At 45.8% G+C, this 24447-nt stretch overlaps 1 protein-coding gene across 1 annotated transcript in view; it reads right to left on the bottom strand.

Moving 5' to 3' along the window:
- FER1L6 (fer-1 like family member 6) overlaps positions 1–24447 on the bottom strand; it is an 89261-nt gene that overhangs the window by 34314 nt on the left and 30500 nt on the right. The window contains exons 14-22 of the mRNA XM_083186774.1: positions 20910–21010; positions 20337–20427; positions 18893–19009; positions 18095–18247; positions 16300–16483; positions 8074–8198; positions 6192–6326; positions 3270–3419; positions 1877–1987 (exon numbers count right to left, since the gene is read on the bottom strand). Of these exons, the coding sequence (XP_083042900.1) occupies positions 1877–1987; positions 3270–3419; positions 6192–6326; positions 8074–8198; positions 16300–16483; positions 18095–18247; positions 18893–19009; positions 20337–20427; positions 20910–21010 (1167 nt within the window). The remainder of the gene's footprint in view (positions 1–1876; positions 1988–3269; positions 3420–6191; positions 6327–8073; positions 8199–16299; positions 16484–18094; positions 18248–18892; positions 19010–20336; positions 20428–20909; positions 21011–24447) is intronic.

Below are 24447 nucleotides of genomic sequence, written 5' to 3'. Positions count from 1 at the left end.
TGGTCCATGTAGGCATCCCAGGGGTTGGAAAAAAAAACTAATTGTGATCCAGAAGCATGTATGAGAATCCATGTGGATTCCCTTTCCCAAATTGTGGGATTTCCACATGACATCTGTCACTTGGGGACCTGCCAGCCAGGAATGCTATACAGTAGCCACCCATTACATTTCCAGAATTGCATAGGAAAACTGGTAGCTCAATTGGTACAATCAATCATGATCACTAATTCATGTCATCAAAGGGTGAGGCCATGCTGTTCGTTCGTCCGTCCGACTAGTCCATAGGTCCATACAACACTGTTAATATATATCCTAGGTGCTTACTTTAGGCAGGGCTGGAGTAAAGACCACATGGGCCTTGGATCTAATAATGACAAAAGACCTATTGTGTGAAGTGAAGGAGGTGTGGCCAGTGCTGTGTGGGTGTGGCACGTGTTATATTGGCGTGTACATCCGCTGCAAAATCAGCCCTAATGTCTCCACACCCCAAATTTGTAAAAATAGAAAAACTCCATCATTTTATGAGGTAAATAGAAACACAATTTAAAGATTAGTGATTTATGACCAAGGGCCAGATGCACTAAGCTTCAAAAGTGATAAAATGGAGAGTGATAAACAGCCAGCCAATCAGCTCCTACCTGCCATGGCACAGACTGTGTTTGAAAAATGTCAGGCAGGAGCTGATTGGCTGGCTGTTTATCACTCTCCATTGTATCACTTTTGAAGCTTAGAGAATCTGGCCCAAAGTGTGGTGTCATACCTCCCAACTTCTGTGGGAGGGAGCGGGGCGTATGCAAATGAGGGCGCGGCTTATTCTAATTAGTCGCAACCTCATTTTCATACGAGAATTTTATCACTTTTGAAGCTTAGTGCATCTGGCCCCCAACCGTGTTACCACCGGCATGCTGTCACGATGGTGGGCCTATTTATATGAGCTGGAGCTCCATCCGCCCCATTTTTATACTGGTCCTGACTTCAAGTAAACTTTACTTTAACTGGAGCAAGAATAGAAAAGTCACAGGGACCTGGCATTGACAGTGAATTGTGCTGAGAAAATAAAATGTAAAATGAAATTTTCGTCCCCTGCAGCTTCCCTCAGCTAATTGTGACATGGAGATTGAGAGGTAGATGTATGAAGCAGTGATAAGGGAGGAGAAGTGAGCCAGAGGAGAAGTGGCCCATGGCAACCAATCAGCACTGAAGTAACATAATAATAGTAGTATAATTTGCATAATATAAAATTATACAGAGCAGCTGATTGGTTGCCATGGGCCACTTCTCCCCTCGCTCACTTCTCCCTTATCACTGCTTCATACATCCACCCCTCAGTCTTGTTTCCGAAGCTAGCTGCATGGTCAGACATGCTCAGCCTGGAGTGTCATTTCGCAGCATCTTCAGCCACTCCAGCCAGTTCCCATAGCAATGCATTAGAAAGTCTGATAGCATTATGTGCCTGGCACTGCCAGAGCTGGGGGGCACCAAGGTCATAACGCCATGTTAATAAGAGATGTATTTAATCTTCCAGGTGTTCAATCTTTAATATCCATTTAGATGCCAATTCCCCTGGTTAACAGAAGAGCTACAGGGCTGCTTATTTCATCTAATGCTGACAGGTTCTCAAACTCGGTCCTCCAGACCACACACAGTGCATGTTTTCTATGTCTCCTCACAGAATCACAAGTGAATTAATTAGCTGCACCCGTGGATGTTTAAAAATGTGTCAACGAGTAATAAATGCACCTGTGCACCTGCCGGGTGACCTGGAAAATCTGGGGGCCTGAGGACCGCGTTTGAGAACCCTTGATTTAGGGAAATGGGATGAAACCAACATGTATTGGGATTTTACTCTGATTAATGAATGACAAAGCTGACTTACCTCCACTCTATATTTACTGAGTACCGGGCGTATATCTACAGGGACGGGGTACACCTGGCTGGGATCTGGGGCTTCAATAGGTGGTAGGCTCTGGGCACCAGATTCTGGAATCTGAATAAACAAATTTGTAGACAATAAATCACAGCAGAATCATATATATAATCCTTATTAAAGCATACATTGTTTATAAAATTATACACAGACTAGGTGGCCAGTGTGAAAATTGGAGTAGGATGAAAGAAGAACTCGTTCATTTGTAGCCATTGTTTCTTTGTCACATATCAACGGTGCGTAAGGATAATATAAAACAAATTACAAAACACCGTTGGACACAATATTGGAGATGAAGCATAACACAAAACGGCAAGATGAGATATGTACACATCAAAACACATTTGTAGACAATATAAAAAGGTATAACACAAACTCGAGGACAATGTGATACTTACATTACAAAACCTCTTTGTACATAATATTTGAGGTGAAAATATGTTTATCTGTAACTTTTTGACTAAATGTTTCCAAAAATATCTGAAAAGCACCTTACTCTAGAAAAGGCCAAGTATAACTGTCCGTGCGAGAAGACAGGGGCCGGTAAGTACAATTCGGCCCTCCCAAGAGTCTGGCCCTGTACTTTGTTAATGGTCATCGCAAAAGCAACCTTTATGGGGAATTTTTATCTTTGATTTTTAAGCAAACAATACAATGTGCAATTCTAAATTAACAATTGGATCATCACCGTAAATCCCCTTCTAGGAATAATATATATATGATTCTGCAATATTATCAATATTATTTTTATTATATGGTGGTATAAGTACAAACATGGCAGATTAAGTTCTGTGGGGGCCCTGGGCAACAAAAGGTCTGTGGGCCTCCGCCCCCTCCCCCAGGATGGAGGCAGTACAAACCCTCCGCCATCCGCCGCAGGGACCCTGCCGCTGACTTCCCATCCACCGCAGGGACCCCACTGCTGACTTCACATCTGCTGCATAGACCCCCTGCCCGCCCCACGCTGACTGACCCCGCTGCCTGCCACCCACCTGCCACCGCCACAGCAGTTAGGTGGCAGGTGTGAGGGCCCCAGATGTGTGGGGGCCCCAGGGGTAATCCGCCACTGAAATACAGGGTACCCAAATACATATAGCGCTCATTCTAGCAACTTGCCCACTTTTCACTTTTAGACGTTTTAGTAAATATTCCCGTAGAGGGAATTCTCAATAGTATTCATTAAGGATAATACAATATACTACTTGCATAGTGCGGTACATCACACGCACAGGTTGCACCTCCGTGAATAAAACCTTTTACGTGGGGTTGATCTGTAGCTGATCATTAATGTCATCATTATTATTAGAAGACCCGTTGGAACATCTGGAACTCTTGCACCCACCTGCAGCAACTCAAACGCAGCCAGGAGGTCCCCTCCGGAGAGATTCCCGCAGAACAGGGGGTAATAGGCCAGTTGGGCTGGAGAGTAGGGGCGGTCAGATAGCATGACTGTCGGAGACGCCACTGTAGATCCGATATACTCCGGTTTACCCTACAACAAAAGGATACATTGTAATACATTCCTAAAGATAAGAAGAGGGTGTATCTGTGCTCCCCAGGTATCGGCGTGCTTGACGGTGTCGGGAAAGGAATGGGTGCAGCTCAAAACTGTAGGGGTACCACACTTTTAATGGTCAGATTTGAATATGGATAATACAGAGCGCTGTGGAGTAGGAGTGTGTTGGGGGGGGGGGGAACATTGTGATGTGCAGCATGGACCAGAGGCAACTGGTGTGTAAGCGTGTGATGATGTGTGTGCAAGTGGGTGTGTTCGGCGGTATGGGCTTGATTCAGGCCTAATCGATCGGCTGCAAATTTGTTGCGCAGGCGCGAGACATCCGTGCGATCACAGCCAGCGATGGATATCCATTGCTGGACGTTTGCAAGTTGAGTGACAGGCGCCGGCCATCTGGGTGCATAACGCAGGAATTTTCTGGCCATTGGGAGGGAGGGCCATTGACGTCAGCAGCGGCCTCCTTCATCCCGCGCCCATTGCAGTGCCCAGTAAGTCTTGGCTTACTCAGCGCTGCCAACAGGGGGTGTCAACCATTTGATGGGGAGAGATTGCGAATGGTTTTTCCACCTGTGTGCACGGCTGCAACCATATTTGCAGCTGTGCACAGGGGTGAGGGGACGCTGGCTGGGCGGCGTTTAACTGATCGCTGGGCTCCGAAGAATCGCAGCTCAGCAATCTGGTCTGAATCAGGCCCTCTGTGTGTGGGATGTTGTGTTTCTGTGGTTGTTGTGGGTGTTGTGTGGGCACATGTTGAGGGTCCATACTGTCACTACGGTGTGGGTGTGGTGAATATGGGAGACGGGGTATGGGTGGGAGTAATCACAGTGCTTCACTGTTTAGGATTCGCTGCACATTCGCAGCATTCCGGAGGGCTGGAGCATTCGCTGCCAGTCCTCCTTGTCTCCCTATTCAATGTTGCAGGGGCTCGCTGCCCCTGACAGAGATTTTTAACCCCTGGATGGCGTCGGGGACACAGGCAGCACAAGCTGTACCCCCCCTGGGAGAGCTGGCAGGGGCGCTGTGGAGGGTGCCGCTGCACTGGTCCCACTCATGCATATGTAATGAGCAGGACCAGGGCCGGCAACAGAAATCTTGGGGCCCGGTACACTTAGGGTTACCACCTAGTCCCTTTAATTCCGGACACATGTTAATTACACAGGTTCTGTGGCAGTTTAAAATCAGGTGAAGTGGAGTCTTGAAGTCAGCCAGCCACAGAACCTGTGTGATTAATATGTGTCCGGAATTAAAGGGACTAGGTGGTAACCCTAGGTACACTGATATCACTGGGGCCCCCCCAAAGACACACCCAGATTTGAATAACATTGAATGTGTTTTTATGATTAGAAAAAAATGATTATTAATATTCACTATGCAATATAATAGGGCAGATGGGAGGGCGCAGCATTGGTTTGTCCTATGGTTAGCTGTGTTGTGTGATGTCACTGGTAGACAGGTGACCAGACTGAGGTGGGGTTACTGGATTGGGGTCCATGTAAAAAAATTTCCAGGAAGCCAGGTGGGCAGGCAGCACCTTTATAAATTATTGCTAGGGCAGCAGCCATGCTTACATCCCCTGAGAGCCTTGGGGCCCCTCACAAGCTTGGGGCCCGGTACGAGTGTCCCCTTTGACCCCCCCTGTCGCCTGCCCTGAGCAGGACCAATGTGAAGAGAATATGTAATGCTCGGCTCCCCGCCCCCTGCTGGCGAATGTGTAAAAGAAAAAAAAATTTTTTTAATATATATTCATGTGCTGCAAGCATGCCCCATCACAGAATAAAATTACTGTTTTTTTGCACCAAAAATACCCCCTTTATTTTAAAAGATCACATTCAAGTTCACCTTAAAAAGATTTCGAATGCAAAACGGTGAATCATGGCGAAAATCATGCTGAAAGCAGTTCTCCATCCTAGCATTGAATACACTCTCGGCGAATCCCAGTGAAAACCCCATTGAAATACTCCAGCGAATAGTAGCGAGCATGAAACTGAGAACTGGCCGGCATTCACTGTTCGCTTTCGGCGAACAGTGAACATTGAATAGGGCGAATCAGATTTTCAGTGAAAAAGATTCATCCAAAAGTGCAAACAGCCCGATTCGCCGATAAAAACGGTGAATCGGGAGCATTGAATACTGCCCAATGAAGTCTTTCAACGGTTGCTATGGGTTAGTGCAGATTTTGCAGCTGAGTGTAATGTTTGCACATTAGATGTATCCTAATAGTAAGGGATGAAATATAAACCCTGCCTTAGGCTGTAAAGGTCTGGCACACAAACCCCGGCCATCACAGCCTTGGCCAGTCCCTATTAGGATTACCATACTGTCCCTTTAAACTAGAACACTAATGAATGGCACAGGTTCTGTGGCTGGCTGACACCAAGCTGTCATGTCACCTGGTTTTATTCAGCCACAGAACCTGTATAATCCATGTGTGTCCTGGTTTAAAGGGATAGTATGATAAGTCTACATGGAATACACCAGGACAATTATGTTTGGGGAAAGCCCTATACCAGTGGTTCTCAAACTCGGTCCTCAGGACCCCACACAGTTCACGTTTTCCAGGCCACAGGTGCGCTCATTACTGACTGACACATTTTAAAAGATCCACAGGTGGAACTCATTATTTCACTTGATTCTGTGTAGGGTCCTGAGGATCGACTTTGAGAACCTGTGCCGGCTGCCCTATACTAATGATCCCTCCCTGCCCAGTAGGGGCTATGTGAGCGGCACTGCGGCAGGCCTGTGTCTCACCAGCGCATCGTCATCATACAGCTCTATGACAATGTTCGGGGGGTCGTCCTCAATGTCTTTGGCTTCTCCATGCAGGGTGATGTTGTTGAAGAGAAGCATCTGGTTCCAGGTGGGTGACAGCGTCTGTGGGATGATCTATGGGGAGCACAGAATGATATTAGGAGAACGTCAGTGGGAGATACATGGTTAGATATTAGTCTGTAAATGGTTCCTTGCTGGCTGTATATTATCTTCTACCAGCTGCTGCCCGTCTGTTATATTGCGCTACTTGTCACAGTCAGTGCAGCGGTCTGTGATATTGTGCTACTTGTCACAGTCAGTGCAGCGATCTGTTATATTGTGCTACTTGTCACAGTCAGTGCAGCGGTCTGTTATATTACGCTGTCACAGTCAGTGCAGCAGTCTGTTATATTGTGCTACTTGTCACAGTCAGTGCAGCGGTCTGTTATATTGTGCTACTTGTCACAGACAGTGCAGAGGTCTGTTATATCGCGCTACTTGTCACAGTCAGTGCAGCGGTCTGTTATATTGTGTTACTCGTCACAGTCAGTGCAGCGGTCTGTTATATTGTGCTACTTGTCACAGTCAGTGCAGCGGTCTGTTATATTGTGCTACTTGTCACAGTCAGTGCAGCGGTCTGTTATATTGTGCTACTTGTCACAGTCAGTGCAGCGGTCTGTTATATCGCGTTACTTGTCATAGTCAGTGCAGCGGTCTGTTATATTGCGCTACTTGTCACAGTCAGTGCAGTGGTCTGTTATATTGTGTTACTTGTCACAGTCAGTGCAGTGGTCTGTTATATTGTGTTACTTGTCACAGTCAGTGCAGTGGTCTGTTATATGGTGCTACTTGTCACAGTCAGTGCAGAGGTCTGTTATATTGTGCTACTTGTCACAGTCAGTGCAGCAGTCTGTTATATTGTGCTACTTGTCACAGTCAGTGCAGCGGTCTGTTATATTGTGCTACTTGTCACAGTCAGTGCAGCGGTTTGTTATATTGTGGTACTTGTCACAGTCAGTGCAGCGGTCTGTTATATTGCGCTGTCACAGTCAGTGCAGCGGTCTGTTATATTGCGCTACTTGTCACAGTCAGTGCAGCGGTCTGTTATATTGCGCTACTTGTCACAGTCAGTGCAGCGGTCTGTTATATTGCGCTACTTGTCACAGTAAGTGCAGCGGTCTGTTATATTGCGCTACTTGTCACAGTCAGTGCAGCGGTCTGTTATATTGTGGTACTTGTCACAGTCAGTGCAGCGGTCTGTTATATTGCGCTACTTGTCACAGTCAGTGTAGCGGTCTGTTATATTATGCTACTCCAGCACAGACAGGTTACACATACAGTACACATCATATGATGACAGTGATGTACATATACTTGCTGGACATGTAAGTGGCCCCAGGTTGGCACCAGGGCACGTATACTGTGGAGTGCCAGTTTAATATATGTATCCAGCAAGACTCGGCATATATCCAATCATCCAGTATACTAATGCACAGGTACCTAGATACCAGGTATAACAGCAAACACAGGGATGTCACACACAGGACATTCAACGTTAAATAAGTGAGACACGGGACACCCCTTTGATCGGAGGGGTGTCCCCTGTCTACCCTCCCTCCCCCTCTGGGAATTGGGTGGGGATTCTATTTCACGTGGGATGTTGCTATGGACATGTTAATACGAGGATCCACCTGAGGTACTTGCAGTATGTCACGTTCCCTGCCACGTGCTTACAGGATCACAGTACATTATAGATCTCATGTTAATAAGAGGATCCCCCTGAGGTACTTGCAGTATGTCAAGTTCCCTGCCACGTGCTTACAGGATCACTGTACATTGTAGATCTCATGTAATATGTAACTGTGGAAGTTGAGTGTCTTACCTTTGTTGTCTGGCAGTGGGAGACAAACGTCACTTTTGCGAATGGGTCGGAGAGGCCGGTACTGTCCGCAGCGATCAGCCCTCTGCCCTGGTACATGTGCGCTCGTAACTGGAACATGTGTTTCGCTGCCGGGTACAGATCACTAATTGATTACTGAATAATTTACTGTATTCAGACACAAGTTTAACTTATTTTTTCTATCATGTACGTTATTTTCATACAGTATTTGGTAAAGCCTGACAAAAAAAGAAACAATAATGAAATAAAACATACTGTAATAATAATAATAATAATAAATAATAACAATAATAAAGCATGATACCTATTATCCAGAATGCATGGAGTTTTAAGACACCATGGGGTTTATTTACGAAGATGGGTGTTCTATTGAAGATGGGATGTTGAAAGTTTTCCCTGACGTACATCAGTGCATATGAATATACCAGGACACAAGGGAGCTCCTCCTATTAGAATGTCAATTGCAAAATGGCCGCCACCTTACAGCAGACCGTTATTTAGGATGCAAGAGGAGGTTGCCACCTCCTCTAGCATCCTTAATAACCATCTGCTGTGAGGGGTTCGGCCATTTTGCAAGTGACATTCTAACAGATGCCGAAGGAGCGCCAGGACTGCAGAAAGCTCTGTTGGTTCAGGCGGCCGGCAGCAACACAGGTAATCGGCGGCGGCCCCATTAACAATAGCTTCCGCAGACCCCGCGGTGCCCAAACTTACCTATCACCATCAAGTCACCGCAGGTCTTCAAAGCTGTTGTTACGCCACTGGCCATTGGGAGGGGGGACTGCAGGTACTCCAGTCCTGGACCCAGACAAAAAGGGGGCCCAGGACTGGAGTCTATAAAGTATAATTGTCATAAACAAAGTTCACATTTCACTTCTTGAAGCAATGTAGATGTAGAGTAATGCCGCCAGTGCTGAGGACAACGGAGGTCTTACCAGGTATGCCAGGTGCTTAAGAAAGGTAAAGGGGGCCCTGCTATTTTGTGAGTTCTGGGCCCCACAATTTCTGATCGCACTCCTGATGCTCACTTTCAGCTTCTGTAAATGCTGAAACACCACCTGGTGCATCTCCAACAACTAGGGTGGCCAATCCCGGGATCGGCGGGATCCCGGGATTTGGCCTAAAAAAGTCCGGGATTTCAATCCCAGGATTGGAGATATCCAATCCCGGGATTTCGGGATTAAACTGCGCATGCACATTTCATAAACTGCGCCCATCTCTGGCGCTCTGTACGGACACAATCGGAACGCATGCGCGGTGAAACTCAGATGCATGGTCAATGAAATAGCAAAACTACGCCAGGCATAGACATAAGGTACATCTCTATGCTACATGATATATGGGAGCAGTGTGGTAATATAAAGCCAGCATCCTATAACCCCTGCCGCCCGTGTCGTCACTCTGCCTGTGGTGATGGCCAGCGATGCCGCCAGCTGGCCGCACTTCTGTACAGAAGTAATTTCTGAGCTGTTCTCGGTGAAGGGGGCTTGGAAGCTGCAGCAGTAATGAATTCTCATTCCCTTTAGTTCCCGCGGACTGCCTATTACTATGTGACAGTGGGAGGTCACTGCTGAGAGGCCTGACCTGACCTTTCCTTACTGAGAACTGTGCTGCTCCTTCCATGTCTTATTCAGCAAGGCCTACTTTCTACCATATAGAGACATGAGCCGGAATATCAAGGAAGATCGTCTCGCAGACCCCTCCAAACCAGTTACACAATGAAAGTCATTTTAATGACAGCTACTGTACAGATGTGTCTCTTCTCATCCTTCATACGATGGTCTGCTCTGTACATGCGCATGGCGCCAGCAATTACATGCAGCTTGTCATAGTCCCCAGTCCCATTGCATTTGATGTCATGGATACATTATTTGTGGCAAACCAGTCGCATTTACTGCAGCTCTTTGGATGGGCATTGCTGGGAAGAAGAAGGCGGTATTAGGTCACCCGCAGGTATAATAAATGGGCATGTGATTCTCCTGCACCAAGGATGGCGCTGGTGCAAATGTATGGTGATGAGTGCTGGGAAGGGCTGGGTACGGTGTGGCCACATAAATGCCCCCAACTATAGCGATGGGTGTTTGCATTGGTCTTCACAGTGGTTGGAATTGCATATGCATTACAAGCAACTGAGTGGTAGATGTATGAAGCAGTGATAAGGGAGGAGAAGTAGCCCATGGCAACCAATCAGCTGCTCTGTATAATTTTATATTATGCAAATATTAGACCCGCTTCAGTCAGGATTTCGTCCCCAACACTCCAATTGAGAGAGCACTGACTAAAGTGGTGAATGATCTGGTAACTGCGAAGTCTAAAGGCCATTACTCACTGCTTATTCTTCTAGATCTTTCTGCTGCGTTTGACACTGTGGATCACTCTCTTCTCTTACAAACACTACACTCCCTAGGTCTTAATGATACAGCCCTTTCCTGGTTCTCATCTTACCTATCTGATCGCTCTTTCAGCGTTCGCTTCTCTACCTCCTCCTCACTACCTCTGTCAGTCGGAGTTCCGCAAGGCTCAGTCTCAGGTCCTCTGCTTTTCTCAATCTATACTTCCTCTCTTGGCAAACTAATCAGCTCTTTCGGATTTCAGTATCACTTGTATGCTGATGATACTCAAATCTATCTATCAACCTCAGAGTTGTCACCAGTGGTTTTGGGCCGAGTCTCTGAATGTCTCTCTGCCATCTCATCTTGGATGTCTTCTCGCCACCTCAAACTCAATGTTTCCAAAATGGAATTACTTATATTCCCACCAACTAAGAGCAGTTACCATCCTGACATCTCCATCACTGTTGACAACTCGACGATCTACCCTACCCCACAAGCTTGTTGCTTAGAGGTCACCCTCGACTCTGAACTGTCCTTCCCCACATTCAATCTGTCTCCAAATCATGTTACATGCATCTAAAAAACATATCCAAAATACGACCCTATCTCACACAAAACACTACTAAATCTCTTATCCATGCACTCATTATATCCCACATTGATTATTGCAATAGTCTCCTAACTGGTCTTCCCAAGAACAGATTCTCACCCCTGCAATCCATTGTAAATGCTGCTGCTAGGCTGATCTTCCTTGCAAGACGCTCATCGTCTGCTGATCCGCTCTGCCAGTCCCTCCATTGGTTACCTGTATTTTAAGATCCACCCACAAAGCTGACCCACATGCTTCTGGGACCATTTTATTCAAGCACAATAGGACCTTGTGCCTGATTCAGACTTTCTTACTAGGGAGCGTGTACAGGTTGAGTATCCCGTATCCGAATATCCGTTACCCGAATTATTCCGAAAACCATACATTTCAGAAAGTGAACAAAAATTATTTTTTTTGCTAAAAACTTGCTGGGGACATTTGTAACAGCACTACTGAGGGAATGATATGTAACTGGCACTATATATGTGCAAGACAATGATTGCTTGGCATTCAAATTCAGTGCCTGAGATTGTACACAAACTTTGTTTCATGTTTTGAAACCTTGTTTTATGAACAAATAAAATATATTTGTGTTTATGTCATGTATTTGATGTATACGTACAACATAAATGCAAGATACCTTAAGATACATCATTGAAATATTAAAATATTCCGAAATACGGAATAATCCATTATCCAAAATTCTCCTGGTCCCGAGCATTTTGGATAAGGGATACTCAACCTGTATTTGTGCCTGCCACATGGTGCATTACTTGTAATATACACTGTGTAGGGGCAACAAATGCAGGTAACACGCACACACACACACACACACACAGTAATTCTGCAGCTCATGTTATATACACTGCTATACCTCTTCTGTATCCAGGGAGTGTTTTATCCTCAGGGACTGCTGGGGTAATTGTGCATGATGAATCAGTAATGGGACCTGCTCTTGTTATGATCTCAGGAGCCAGGATCATAAACAGCACTGTAATAAAATGTGACCAGGTAGACAGGACTATTTACTGCCCTTCCTGGCAGCGACAAGCGGTGAAGTAAATGTCTGAGGAGTCCCTGGCTAGTACCAAAGCCAGATTTACGCACAGTATATGAGCTCAAGATTTAATGTTGGCATTATGCACAGGAGCAGTAGTATATACTGCTGGAGATTTGGGGAGTTTTGATAAGATATGTGCAGGAAAGGTAGCTAGGTGAGGCACTGCCTCACCCGCCATAGACTTTTTACTCCAGAGTGTTGACTATAAAAAAATTATTAGAATCATACAAATAAGACATTTTGAACATATTCTTTGTATTTTCCATATCATTTATATATTAAAAACTCCAGCATATATGTGAGTATGCCAGGGAAGGACCACTTCAGAAGGTGGGGTTGAAGTGTCTCATCTCTAGGCCCCACCCCCAACACAGGGAAACACCGATGGGCCTTCGATGTGTGGGACTAATCTATACGATGCCATTTAGTCCCCTCCCGTTCCTTCGACCCCTGTTAAATGACTTAAATTACAACAAATTCCTTCCCGCTTCACTTGGAAGTGGGCAGGATGCAGGAGTGCCGCCTACTCTTTCGGGGCTGCTGGGTATATTATCCCAAAAATCGTGAGCCTCCCACAAAGGGCAGGATGTACTAACAGGAAAATTATTTTAAACCCGTTTTCGGAGTTTTACTGCATGTATGTACTAAGCCCAAGCCACCAGTTTTCCTATAGAAGCCTGTGGACTTTTTTCCGCATTGGTGCTGAAGAGGGATCCGATCAGATCCCTCTCCGCATCCCCTGTGGTCACCGCGTTCTTCATTTTACACCATACTGCCCACCTTTCCAGTTTATTTAGTAGTGAGGCAGATGGAGCCACAGTCCCTATTAGCCTCAATGTCTCCCTAAATATGTAAAAGTAGGAAAATTACAACTTTTTAGTGAAAAAAAAATAGAAATACAATTTTAATACTACAGAATTATGTCCACACTAGTTATCCCGCTCAAAGCAAATGCTTCGAAAGCTAGTCTGCTACCTTTTGATTGCCTCTGTGTTTGTGCATATGTGAGAGAGAAAGAGATGTAGTTTTGCTCGCTGCCAACAGATGGCATGGTTTCGGAGACACATGGACACTAGACATATATAGATGATGTCAGGCCAGCTGGGCAGCTGGTCATCATTATGCTGTCATGGTGATGGGCCCATTTTTTCCAAAAAAATGTAACAGTGTAATGTGGGCTAGGTGAAATGAGGGAGATTGCTAGACTAATGAGGGAGAGAGGGAGATTGCTGCTATTTCAGGCCGTCTCCTGCAGAATGCAGGAGGGGAGGTAACTATGATGTAACAGTGTAATGTGGGCTAGGTGACATGTGGGAGATTGCTAGACTAATGAGGGAGAGAGGGATATTGCTGTTATGTCAGGGAGTCTCCTGCAGAATGCAGGAGGGGAGATAACTATGATATAACAGTGTAATGTGGGCTAGGTGACATGAGGGAGATTGCTAGACTAATGAGGGAGAGAGGGAGATTGCTGCTATGTCAGGGAGTCTCCTGCAGAATGCAGGAGGGGAGGTAACTATGATGTAACAGTGTGATGTGGGCTAGGTGACATGAGGGAGATTGCTAGACTAATGAGGGAGAGAGGGAGAATGCTGTTATTTCAGGGAGTCTCCTGCAGAATGCAGGAGGGGAAGTAACTATGATGTAACAGTGTAATGTGGGCTAGGTGACATGAGGGAGATTGCTAGACTAATGAGGGAGAACGGGAGATTGCTGCTATGTCAGGGAGTCTCCTGCAGAATGCAGGAGGGTAGGTAACTATGATGTAACAGTTTAATGTGGGCTAGGTGACATTAGGGAGATTGCTAGACTAATGAGGGAGAGAGGGAGATTGCTTCTATGTCAGGGAGTCTCCTGCAGAATGCAGGTAACAGTGTAATGTGAGCTAGGGGACATGAGGGAGATTGCTAGACTAATGAGGGAGAGAGGGAGATCGCTGTTATTTCAGGGAGTCTCCTGCAGAATGCAGGAGGGGAGATAACTATGATGTAACAGTGTTATGTGGGCTAGGTGACATGAGGGAGATTGCTAGAATTATGAGGGAGAAAGGGAGATTGCTGCTATGTCAGGGAGTCTCCTGCAGAATGCAGGAGGGGAGATAACTATGATATAACAGTGTAATGTGGGCTAGGTGACATGAGGGAGATTGCCAGACTAATGAGGGAGAGAGGGAGATTGCTTCTGTGTCATGGAGTCTCCTGCAGAATGCAGGAGGGGAAGTAACTATGATGTAACAGTGTAATGTGGGCTAAGTGACATGAGGGAGATTGCTAGAATTATGAGGGAGAAAGGGAGATTGCTGCTATGTCAGGGAGTCTCCTGCAGAATGCAGGAGGGGAGATAACTATGATATAACAGTGTAATGTGGGCTAGGTGACATGAGGGAGATTGCCAGACTAATGAGGGAGAGAGGGAGATTGCTGCTATGTCAGGGAGAGGGGATGTAACTATGATGTAACAGTGTAATGTGGGCTAGGTGACATGAGGGAGATTGCTAGACTAATGAGGCAGAGAGGGAGATTGCTGCTATGTCAGGGAGTCTCCTGCAGAATGCAGGAGGGGAGGTAACTATGTCTTTAAGTGAGCCTAAAAGTTTAGGAGTAAGGAATTACAGTACTGTAAGTTAATATAGTAAGCGTGTACTGCTATGTGCTTATTTATAAGCTCCCTAAACGACATCATGTACGGACCCCGCAGCTGTTACTTACAGTACCGCCTCTGATAAATGTGTTTAATAAACTAAAGTAAAGCACAGGGTCAGTGGGAGCTGTAATACAATGACTGCTGGAATATTAGATTCCTGCTATTTATTGTATTACTCTGCAGCTTCTGCTCAGTTTGAACAATAACAATTTTACATTTTATTAACCATGAGCGGTATTGTATTAATCACATTGAGAGTCAGCGACATGCAGCCAGATCACGCTGGGACTTGTAGTTCTCTGGCATCTGGCATGCCATAGGTAACCCAAGCTATTAAATTACTCACGTGAACGTTTTAAAGAAACTCAACCAGTCCGCTCATTGTGCTAGATGCACAGAGCATTGGGCGGGATGCGAAAATGTGGTAAAAACCCCATAATCTGGGTTTTACGGCATTTTCGTATGCACTAAAGCAGGGCCGTAACTGGGAGCGCTGGACTGGGGGGGGGGGGGGGGCAGCTGCGGCAAAGAGTCTAATTAAATGCGGCCATATTTAGTAGTCCCCGCCGTGGCCCACCCACCCAGCAATATGATTGGTCCTGCTGCAGGCTACCGCTGATTACGTCTGTCACAATGGGCGGGATGTACAGTACCAAGCAGTTGCGGTATATCCCGCCACACGTCGCCATCATACTAATCGCATATGCAGCTATGCAATTAGTATTGCAAAGGGCAAAGTATTGGGATAAGAGCTGCCCTTTGCAAAGCAGCATGCTGGGGGGGGGGTTAGCGGGTCTCTGCGGCTCTCCCCCCTCCTGCATTACCCGGCAGCTAGAGCTGGCGTAACCTCAGCGGCGAAGCCCCAGCGTATGGGGCTTTACTGCATATGAAAATGTGGTAAAAACCCAGGTAACGGGGGTTTTACCGCATTTTCAGTTTAGAACATCCCGTCCACTCACAGGGAACAGCAGAGATGGCAGCATGAAAAACCAGCTGCACGGAACTCCCAATAAGCAGGAGCTGAGCATTAAATATTCTGTGCATGCGCTGTGGGATTGCGCTGATGTAATAGGAGAGTTGCTTCATCAAAAGGGGGCGTGGCTTTGTGGGAGGGGGCTTGGCCTTGTGACCCAACAACCGTTTTCATCACTCCCAGAGTAAGTCCCAGAGAATCTGGGCTGCCCCAAGAATCCATCTGGCTGCACTGCCGGCTCCTCTGTATGCATCGTACACCACATTGAAACAATTTCCCTGTAAAACGCGTCATCTGCCCTGATCATGCAGCGTCCAGCCAGCTGTTCCCAGCCAATAGGAAGTAATTCTACTGCAATATTATAATTGGTGCTATTTGTGCTAGGTGCTGACTTTGATATATATTGGATGGTCACTTTCAATACAGTGAAGTTTTGAGTACAGAATATATTCTACGGAAGAGTGTAACACAGCAGAACGCGTTGGAGCCATACACAGCTTGCAACGGTTTGATGTTCGCCCATTTTTTTATTTTGTCTCACAATAGTACAACATATCTAAGGTCTGGATACCGATTTAGTTATAAAGAAATAGGAGGTGCTCCTTCTTACTCTTATAGAGGAGGCTGCCAGGCGGCGGAGGACCGTGCTGCCCACTGGAAGCTGGATGGGCTTCGATCTCGTGCCCCATTGGCAAATTTTCGAAGATGGCATGTGAGTACTTGCTGGATCCCAGCCACAAGAAGACATCCACCTTCGCTTGGATGTTCCATCCGGGACCTCGCTTTCCGGGGAGCTGTGGACAAAACATGGAACATCTGAGCACCATGACATGTACCATAACTGGCTTAATACAGGTGGCATCTAGACAGCCGTCGGAAGCGCCAGAACATCGCAAGGATCAAGATGCGGGAGACGGTATGCCGACAGCTGGTATCCGATCGGTGAGTATGCAGGACAGGGTAGGGTCAGACCAGGGAAAGGGGGGGGGGGTTAGGATTAGGAACTAGAGGGGGAACTTAAGAATAGGCTGTGGGGAGGGAAAGCTTAAGGTTAGGCTACGGGGAAGGGGGTTAGGTTTAGGTGGTGGGGAGGGAGGGCTAGGGTTAGGCACTAGCAGGAAAGGTTAGAGTAAGGCTGCAGGGCATAGGGTTAGGGTCAAGCTGCAGGGGGAGGTGACTATGTTGACCAATGTCGATATAGTCACCCAAAAAAAAAACTTTCTAAAATGAATGTTGACCTTTTGCTGGTGTCAACCTTTTCACCCTGTCGACCTAATGCAAGCCGACTGTATTCATGTGTCGACCTACTGCCTGTTGACCTAATGACTGTGGACCTAAAAATTGTTGACCTTACGACCACATACCCCTGCAATTCCCTTTTGTTAAATAGCAAAATGTAAAATTAAAATTTAAAAAGTTAAAATCATCCTAAACTGCTGTAAAATGGTCTTAAAGAGATGGCACGCATTGACGGAGGGCCGTAACTAGTGGTGGGTGAGAAATACCAATACTCAGAGCTTGGTGCACCGCGGGGGTGTCACTGTTGCCCCCAGCCTGGAGAGTCCATTGGATGCTTCGGCTGCTCTGTTCCTTCCTGGTTTCAGGAACATCATGAAATCACAAGTTTGTGGGTGGGGCATAACACAATAGATTTTCAGTCTGCTATCGGGATTGGATGCTTCGACTGCTCTGTTCCTTCCTGGTCCCAGGGACATCATGACATCACAAGTTTGTGGGTGGGGCATAACACAATAGATTTTCAGTCTGCTATCGGGATTGGATGCTTTGACTGCTCTGTTCCTTCCTGGTCCCAGGGGCATCATGACATCACAAGTTTGTGGGTGGGGCATAACAATAGATTTTCAGTCTGCTATCGGGATTGGATGCTTCGACTGCTCTGTTCCTTCCTGGTCCCAGGGACATCATGACATCACAAGTTTGTGAGTGGGGCATAACACAATAGATTTTGTCTGTAGGGATGATCCCCCCTCACAAATATAATTCACAATGATTCCTATTGTCTCCCAAAGAGACAACATTATTTTCTCATTAGCTTTCCTGCCACAGCACAGAAAGGAAACAGCGAGCTCAGGTTGTCTTTAATCATCAGAACCTGGCAGATGGGTTCAGAAGGTGACAGAAAGACAGATCACATTTTGGATATTTAAGTCTATTTTAACTTAATATGTCCAGCGCTATGTAAAAATTTTATGGACTGTGTTCTTTTATCTCAGTTAGAAATAAATTTTGGCTACAAATGTGAGACAGCGGCTCCTTCATTATTACCCTCCACATTGCGCAAGGTAATCAGTGTCGCTGTTATTAATGTGCGGAACATTCGGTAAAGGTTGGATCCTTGTTTGTGCGCCTCAAGGGGAGAAGGTTCTACTGATATAAGAACATACCTTGAAGAAGAGGGTTTTAATCTTCGCACAGTGGTGACCTTTCTCTTCGGGCACCGGGGAGTACAGGATGTCTCTGGCCGGAATCCGGGCGTACGCAACTCTTTTGTTGTTACTTAGAAGCCAAATGAAGACGTCGGGTACCGTGTGCTGGGGCTGCAGAACAAAGTATGTCAGGACAACTTCAATACTGTTCTATGAGACAACATTCAGCTTTACTTATGCACTCAGCTCTGTAATAGCAAATGTTGGCCATAACCTGTACAAGGTAGAACCACCTTGAACCCTGAAATCACCTTTGAACCCACAGCAGAAAAGTTACTGAGCCCCATTGGGGTAGGTATGGGACTTCAATGGTGGGAGCAGAAAGGACGACAATGTTTTTCATACTTTACCATCTGTGTGGACTATGATTCAGAACAGTAAAGTGTGCCGGGTGCAGCAGCACCATGCGAGGGGACACGGTATACTAATTTGGGGTCCTTATGTTGAGATCTACAAATTGACACCACAAAAACCCTCATGTCGTCCTTTTCAACCTTTAGTCAGTGTCGACCTTGTGCACTTCGACATTTTGGGGTTGACTCTGTCGATCTTTTCATTGCCCACCTACTATACCTGCACATGGTGGGACACAGTGTGATCCTACATGCCAGTTTGTATAACCTTCATTACATGCACATAAGCAGTATGACTGGTGAGTCCCTGAGCGCCCATACACGCATGTTTAACAGCATTATAAGCAGCGCTACATGTGTATCAGTACATTCGCAAAACAGCTAAAGAGACAATATAACCTACCTCATCCACCAGGAATTTGATCCTGTCCACAAAGTTCTGCATTTCCCTCATCATATCATTAACCAACATCTTCTTCTTCTGTTGTACAATTGATTTTGCTTGACTTGAGATCCCTTCCTGAAACCACAGATATTATGTGTTACAGAACAAAGATCTTATTGAGTGAGACACAGATGAAGAAAGACAGCTGTACTGATGAAGGAATCTCATCTTTGAGGACAAACTGTCCATGTCAACCAACTCAGGAAAACCTGTCTTATATACTTGCTCAACGCATCTTGATATATGGCGGGATGTACTAACGGAAAAATGCGGTAAAACACCCGTTTTACCGCATTTTCCTATGTATCAATACCCGTCCGCCCCGTTTTCGCTAGGCAGGGTATCGCATGGTGATACCCTATAGAAGCCTATGGGCTTCTTTCGCCGCCCACCGTCCGCGTGCCCCCTCGGGTCCTCCTTTGATGAGGAGACGCAGGGGGACGGTGGCAGCCGCCAGGAGGTGACGGAGACCCCCACAGACCACATCACAGGTATCGCGGGGGTCTCCGTCACCGCAACCTGATGCTTGCCGCATATGTTAGTACATATGCGGCAGAATCGCGGCGGTTGTTAGGCGAAGGGCGGCGATGTATATTAATACATCCCGCCCTTAGTGAGGCAGATGTATTAAGCCTGGAGAAGAGATAAACTGGAGATAAAGTGAATACATCTGCCTCAGTGATGGAAATCTTGGTGACTTATAGTACCCATATGATTTTACAATAGCTCACTGTTAAACTTTTGTCTACAGAATATATGATTTCTAGTTGTACATAGAATAGGGATTCTTAGTTCCAGAGCTTGCCCTAGCTAATTTGATGCCTTAGGTAAGATTTTGGCTGGTGCACTTGTTCTGCCCCTGACCCATTATTCTTATACACATTACACCATACCACACAGTATTGCTTCTTATTCACTCAGCACCACACAGTAGTGTCATTCATACACATTATGCCACACAGCAGTGCACCTTATACACATAATACCACACAGTAATAATGACCCTTATACACATAATGCCACACAGTAATTCCCCTTACACATTATACCACACAATAGTAATGCCCTTATATAACTAATGCCACATAGTAATTCTGCTTAAACATTGTATCGCACATTAGTAATGTCCTAATACACATAATAACACAGTAAAGCCACTTACACAAATGCCACAAATTATTACAACTCAAACACCCCAACAAACCCCCCCCCCCCTTTGGCTGTTTATGTTGCTGCCCATCGCTGCCTTCACTGTTTCTGCTCCCCACACTCACACTCACACTCATTTGTATGAGCGGCACGTCCCTAGGCGTTTGCCTAGTTTGCCTATGCCTAGGGTCGCCTCTGCTTAGTCCCTGTGGCCGACTCAGCTTAGACCCTGTGGCAATGACGAGTATCTCACCAGCTCCTGCTTGCACAGCGTCACTCTCTTCTTATCCAGAGCTGTGGTGTTCAACATTTTGTTTTTTTTATCAGCCGCAGAGATGAAATTCCTGAGAATGCAAAATTGCGATTCAATGCAAAGTACAGTACGTGACGGGAAATATTGGGACCGATTGAGAGATGCAGTTTGGGGAACAGGTAGTGGCATATGGTGGAATAATGTTTGGCCTTGAGAGGTACTAGAGTCATTCAGTAACTTCAAAATATTGGGCTTCACCTTAAATTCAATGTAACTAATAATTGAAATGAACAATACGTGTACAGGTGTATTCATTACTCACTGACACATTTTAAAAGAGTTAATTACATCACTAGTCCTGGAAAATGTTAACTGTTGGTAGCTCTCGGGGACTGGAGTTGGCCTTAGACGGAGGACCATTCTGCCTACGCTGGGAATAGGGTAGGTGTTCAGGATGGATGGTGTGGGGAGGGGGCAGGACAGAGTGGGAGGCAGGAAGGGGCGGAGCAGGAAGCTGACCAAGGTGACCCGCTTCCCTTTACAAGTAGATAATAACATTATAATAGATAGTACCTGCTTTGGCTGATAAAATCTGTAAGAACTTCCCTCATCTTTTCTTCGGGAGCGAAATCAGAAACCTTGATGAGCTCTTTCATCTGCTCTAAGCCTTCCACCTAGAACGTAAGGATTGTTAGACTCCGGGAGATGTGATTTACACGACATTTCATTCATAATCTGATTATTTGTTGACCATTTTGTAACAGTGAAGGGAGTATAAACCCTTTTTTGTACTTATAACCCATCCTACTCATTGAAACGTAAGGCTTACACTTGTTGAGGGAATTTCTGCCCTGGTTTACAAATGCCACATGGATTGCAGGCGTGTGAGCACCAAGTGGGTCATGTAGTGTACTGGTTTCACCTTGTAAGGGCAGACCAGGCCTTATGTCATTGCCTTTGGTTCTGCTAGTCTGTGGCTCTACAGTTGATTCCTGGTGCGTTACTGGCTGTCTGTCTTGGCATCTGCTTCATGCCTGATCATTCTCTTGAATTCCCGATGATAGCGTTTTGACTACAAGTTATCTGATGCTGTTGGTGTCTAATTTTATATACACACCACTCAGCCATAACAATAAAACCCCTGACAGATGAAGTGTAGAACATTGCTTATCTTGTTACAATGGCACCTGTCACATGGTGGGATATATTTAGCAGCAGTTCTTACGGTTGATGTGTTGAAAGCAAAAAACATATTCAATCGTAAGGAAGTGAGTGACAAGGGATAAACTATGTTGGCATGATGGCTAGGTCAGAGCTTCTCCAAATTGCAGGTCTTGTTGGGTGTTCATGGTGTTCAGTAATTAGTACCTACCAGTGGCAGCTCCAGAGGAGGGGCTGCAGGACAGTTCAAAATTCACATAGTGGAGCCACACCCATTGCCACCAACTGGCATTCCAAACTGACTGACTGGCAGTTGGTGTTTCTCCCCTATTTAAATTTTGATCTGTGCTGCAGCCCCACCTCTGGAGCCACCACTGGTACCCACCATAAGTAAAGAACTGGCAACAGGACCATGAGCACCCAGGGCTAAAGGTACCACCTACAGTACCTACACATTATTGAAGACCAAGTACACCCCACCATGGCATCAGTATTCCCTGATGGAAGTGGCCTCTCTCAGCAGGGTAATGCACCCTGCCACACTGCAAACATTGTTCCAAAAAGGTTTGAGGAACAGGACAAAGAGTTCAAGGTGTTGACTTGACCTCCAAATTCCCCAGATTCCAATCCTATCGATCATCTGTGGGATGTGCTGGTCCGAGCCCCGGAGGCTCCACCTCACAACATACAAGATCTCCATGCCTCAATGGCAAGAGCTGTTATGGCAACCACAGGAGGACCTACACAATGGCCCTCATTCTGATTGACCCGCAAAGTTGCATAATTCGCAGCTTTACGGGTCAGCTCCCTGTACTTGCGTGGGTTTCCCCCAGGTACTCCGGTTTCCTCACACAATCCCAAAAATATACTGGTAGGTTAATTGGCTCCCAACAACATTAACCCCAGCGTGAATGTGTGTGCATGTACATGTGGTAGGGAATATACATGGTAAATATTCTAGGTACGGCACTGTGGAATATGTGTGCGCTATATAAATAACTGGTAATAAATAAATAATATTCAGTGTGCTCTCCCAGGAAGACACAAAAAGGAAAAGACAATGTTCTTGAATTTTTGTATATGATTATTTAAGTCATTTATTGTCTTCCATTGATGTGTAAATAAATGTGAGACTATCTGTATAACCAGTTTGCACCTAACGAAGCATATTATAATGTGAAACCAATATGGCTGCGGGCTACAGAATTAATCACAACTGCATTTACAGCAGAAATAAAAACCACATTGAAAATTTAAAGGCACTGGAGAATCACATAACGTTCCAATCATGATAATGGATACCCCCCAGTTGTGGTCTTAGAAATGACGGCGGCATTGCGGAACATCTGCTTGTTATTCGTGTTATAGATTACATACTAAAGGTCCTTGGAGTCCCGCGGTACAGAGGTAGTTTATTAAATGGCTTGCTTTTACTCAATTTATGACAGTGGTATTTAAAATTGGATACAAATAAATGAGTTTAATTACTCGTCGTAAGCTATTAATCACATTCAGTTATTATTTAGAATGGAATAAAAACATGAAAATGTTAACGAGCTTTGTTTAATAAAGAACGATTATATTGTCGTGCGGAAACAGAAGAATGGGGTTACTTTATAAAAGAATGGAACCCTGGGGCTCCTGATAACTTCTTAATGGTACATTGTTCCTGAAAATGTAGACTGGCAGCCTTCCGCCCGCTACTAGTGCCTTCATAATACGGGAACAGATTCAGGTTTTTATATAATGAGGGAATACGCAGAATTTGTATAACTCTAATGAGATCCCAGGTCTACTACTGAGGATAGGCTGCGTGTTCTCCGTGCGCTTGCAAAGCGGAATGTTTGTTTTGTACTTAACACCGTTTTTGTTTAGGTCGTCAGTGAATTCACCTTCTCTGTCCTACTTAATGTTCTGCAGCAGAGCTTTGGACCACAGGAGACCATAACCTGGAACAGACTCATTTTTTTTTTTAGATTTTGGTGATATCCTGTTTGATGTTGATATTGCTGAAATGTCAACATTGAAGATGTCTGCATCTGCGGAATGTCCACATGTTCACAATGTCGACATTCTGCAGAGTCCAGAGGATGCAGCAGTGGGGGATTGAGGTTGGGCAGGGTTAGAGCTGTAGGATCTACTGGTGCCACCAAGACATCAACACTGTACATGGAAAAAAACAGTGGACACGTTGGATGGCCTGTCATACCCCACTAGACCACAGGGAGGTTTTGTGGACATTCTAATCATGTTGATATTTCGGTATGACCATATCAACATTTCCATGTCGTATATTACAAACATCAACAAAATATACAACTTCCGCTCAACTAGACCGGTGGCCTATCCTCTGAATTTGTGTGGGCCCTGTTTACATTTATTGGCCCTTTTCGCAGTGGGAGGGAGGGGGGCCACCGGTGACCACAACCTGACCCCATTTTCTGGGGCGCGTGTAAAGTGTATACTCTGCAGGTCACTGACTCACCAGGTGGTCGGCCATTTTCTGTGGCGTGTGTATAGTGTATACTCTGCAGGTCACTGACTCACCAGGTGGTCGGCCATTTTCTGGAGCGTGTGTAAAGTGTATACTCTGCAGGTCACTGACTCACCAGGTGGTCGGACATTTTCTGTGGTGTGTGTAAAGTGTATACTCTGCAGGTCACTGACTCACCAGGTGGTCGGCCATTTTCTGTGGCGTGAGTAAAGTGTATACTCTGCAGGTCACTGACTCACCAGGTGGTCGGCCATTTTCTGTGGCGTGTGTAAAGTGTATACTCTGCAGGTCACTGACTCACCAGGTGGTCGGCCATTTTCTGTGGCGTGTGTAAAGTGTATACTCTGCAGGTCACTGACTCACCAGGTGGTCGGCCATTTTCTGTGGCGTGTGTAAAGTGTATACTCTGCAGGTCACTGACTCACCAGGTGGTCGGCCATTTTCTGTGGCGTGTGT

Source organism: Crinia signifera, chromosome 5 (genome assembly GCF_055691185.1).
Source record: "Crinia signifera chromosome 5, ASM5569118v1, whole genome shotgun sequence".
Lineage (NCBI taxonomy): Eukaryota > Metazoa > Chordata > Amphibia > Anura > Myobatrachidae > Crinia > Crinia signifera.
The sequence above is the reverse complement of the archived record's forward strand: the minus strand, read 5'-3'. Positions and strand labels throughout refer to the sequence as shown.